This window comes from Camponotus vicinus, unplaced genomic scaffold (genome assembly GCF_025532165.1).
Source record: "Camponotus vicinus isolate PSW18456_S1 unplaced genomic scaffold, iyCamVici1.0 SCAF_13, whole genome shotgun sequence".
Lineage (NCBI taxonomy): Eukaryota > Metazoa > Arthropoda > Insecta > Hymenoptera > Formicidae > Camponotus > Camponotus vicinus.
In genome coordinates this window covers 10118340-10121329 of record NW_028141949.1, presented here as the reverse complement: position 1 = coordinate 10121329, position 2990 = coordinate 10118340, and the positions used below count along the sequence as shown (strand labels likewise).

Below are 2990 nucleotides of genomic sequence, written 5' to 3'. Positions count from 1 at the left end.
CTTCCGATTAAAGTTGTTGAACGATAACCACTTGTCCTTATCGCTCGGCAATCGGACAGCGCAATCGTTCATCTTTCCGCAGTCGACCGTATGCGACTGCAACTTGGTGTCCGAATTAAAATAATGCATGCATCTGTAAAAGAAAAATTTTTTAAAGATTTATATAACAAAGTGTATAACCTATAATTATTCAAATAATATAAATTAAACTTACCGATCGCAGATATATTTCTTGTGATCCTTTTTGCTCAGTTGCGAGCTCACGAGCCGGGATAAATTCTTAATCCACACAAAATGTCCGACGCTGTTGTCGTCTTCAATGTACAGCAAGTTGATATGCTTATCCCGCTTCTGCTCTGTAAGACGCATCGGGACAATGCTGTTCTTGTCTTCGATGCTGTAGACGTTGATCGAAATGTTATTAACATGTTCAAAATTTTTTATTTGGTTTACAGTCACTGGAAACTCAATGTCCCGGAGATTCAGCACTGTCGTGTAATGCGGGTATGATGATTCCCGTTCCGCCTTTCTTTCGGCGGGGTATAGTGCGGCGACCACTGCCCACGCGAAACACGCATTGTCTCTGGATTGTACGTTAATCACTGCTCTTTTCAACATAATCTCCCGCGGTAATTTGATGTGACATCCCGCACGCATAGGATTATACTTATTTATATTTACAGTTAAATTTAGTATTCGCGACAAAGCCCACCCGCTATCGCGTTCCTGAAATTCTTCCAGAGACGCTAGGGTGGGTTCGATAACGCGCCGTTCGTACCACTCGCGTAAATCGGATGTGCGAAAGAGTTCATAGTTTCTCGTATTGATACTTTTGTTGGCGCGTTTATCCCCAGCCACGAATTCGCCGTTAAATATTGTGTTCACTTTCACACAATTGTGTCTTTTTATAACGTTCTTCACATGTTCTATCACAATGTCTTTGGCGTCATCGAGAAATTGGCGAGGTTCGATGTGGTTATAATTTATCACCGCACCAGTCGATACGCGACTCTCGAACGCCGTATCAATCTCACGCCACACAAGTCTATTTTGATGCGTGCTGCATCCGGCACTCGCGTGTACGAAACGTCCACGCACCGAATTTTTCAACCCTTCGAGGCGCGCGATCCGAGCAATCAGCGATTGTCGATTTCCGATCGATAATCGCGGTCGCTTGATTCGACTTTGCTCTTCCAACGACTCGATGTATTGGTCGCATCGTTGCTCCCACACAATGTAGTCTTCCAGCGAATCAATCAATGTGGATTGCTCTCGCAAATTTTGTTCCTCCATATTGTAACACACACTTGCGAAATGCGCTTCCTAATGATAGTTCTGGATGTACTTTAGCAAAAATACTGGCGGGGTGTGCCTCTTGATCATGATTTATATACTGTCTCGTGCATATCATCGAACATTCTAGAATGATTTCATCTTAAAAAATTCCCCGGAATAGCGTGTGCAATTTAACCTTGATAATTTTACGTTTTGTCACGTACATTTGAAAAATCTGACGTGGTTGCATCAGGAGCAGCCGTACATCGGCGCTCGATTTTAGCACATTCAGCTAAATCTTTGTCTAGGGGTGATGTGCGTTTTAACCTTGACGGTTAATCTTTGTTCCGATTCGCATCTTAACCTTGAAAATTTCACGTTTTGTCACGTACATTTGAAAAATCTGACGTGATTGCATCAGGAGCAGCCGTAAATCGACGCTCGATTTTAGCGCATTCAGCTAAATCTTTGTCTAGGGGTGATGTGCGTTTTAACCTTGGCGGTTATTTTTTTCATGTTTTGTCACGTACATTTGAAAAATCTGACGTGATTGCATTAGGAGCAGCCGTACATTGGCGCTCGATTTTAGCACATTCAGCTAAATCTTTGTTCCGATGCGCAATTTAACCTTGATAATTTCGCGTTTTGTCACGTACATTTGAAAAATCTAACGTGATTGTATCAGGAGCAGCCGTACATCGGCGCTCGATTTTAGTGAATTCAGCTAATTTTTTGTTCTGGGGATGATGTCATCGCAGCCATACATCTGCGCGACAAAATTTTAGAGGAAATTAAAATGATGCGTTGGCAATAATCCCCTCTACATTGCAATTTGCGATACTATTTGAATTGATATTAATTCTAATACGATCAGTATTACATCAATCACTCGTGTGAAAGGTTCGCTGAAGAAATCAACATGAATTTTTACGTTCGGATTCGAAACGGTGAAACTCCACCGTGTAAGAAGCAAAAATGCGACACGTAAGTTTCGATCGTTTAAAAATTTTATTTATTAATTTTTTTTAAATATTGATCTAATTATTTATATTTTTATAGCATTCAGCCTCATCGTGCGACTTGCATACTTGGAAGAAGATACGCTCTAACCCCAACGTCGTACAAGTATTTGGACATTGGAATAAGCGTGGGAGCTGTATCGTACGTGGAACTGATTCTCGGCGATAATCGAGGCAATCAAATAGTATTGCCTTTTTCAACGTGGAATTTGTTGATGCAGAAGCAAGCAGACGTTGAACAATTTCTACAATCGACTGCTCTCCCATTAAGGATTGGAGATTTATCGATCGAAGTGTATCAATCGAAAATTGTAAAACTCACATTATGCGAAAATTCTTTGTACATGAAACCACAAACATTATTATATTTATTTAATTTTGAAAATTGTATCGATCATATGCACAATTGGTTATGCGAGAATACGTATCTCGTGAATGAAAAATTTAAACAATTTGAAACTGTATTACAACGTAACAATATTACTACTGTATGCGATGCTGTAAAAACGATACGCGATAGTGATGTCTTTAACAGCGAATCATTAATCGATTGTGAATTATTAACATGCGCTGTAAATGATATTCTTTACGATGCTTGCAATAAATAATTATTTTTATTCCATCTGTGATTTTAATTCTTTCCTTCCATATGAATAAGAATAGTTATACTTTTCTCAACACGCTCCGCTAAAGATG

General features: G+C 39.6%; 1 protein-coding gene across 1 annotated transcript; it reads right to left on the bottom strand.

Moving 5' to 3' along the window:
- Nucleotides 1-210: 210 nt before the first annotated feature.
- LOC145963954 (uncharacterized) lies at nucleotides 211-1383 on the bottom strand. Its single transcript, XM_083086316.1, has 2 exons — nucleotides 1360-1383; nucleotides 211-915 (listed from the first exon to the last, which is right to left on the bottom strand). Exons 1-2 carry the CDS (start codon nucleotides 1381-1383, stop codon nucleotides 211-213), a joined length of 729 nt encoding a protein of 242 aa, XP_082942442.1.
- Between the last annotated feature and the right edge of the window lie 1607 nt (nucleotides 1384-2990).

Excerpts from the sequence above, each read along its gene's own strand:
- LOC145963954 (XM_083086316.1), bottom strand. The coding sequence starts at position 1,383 with ATGATCAAGAGGCACACCCCGCCA. Across the intron at positions 916-1,359 it reads TCAAGAGGCACACCCCGCCA|AACGTTATAAAAAGACACAA; the intron begins GTATTTTTGCTA and ends GAACATGTGAAG.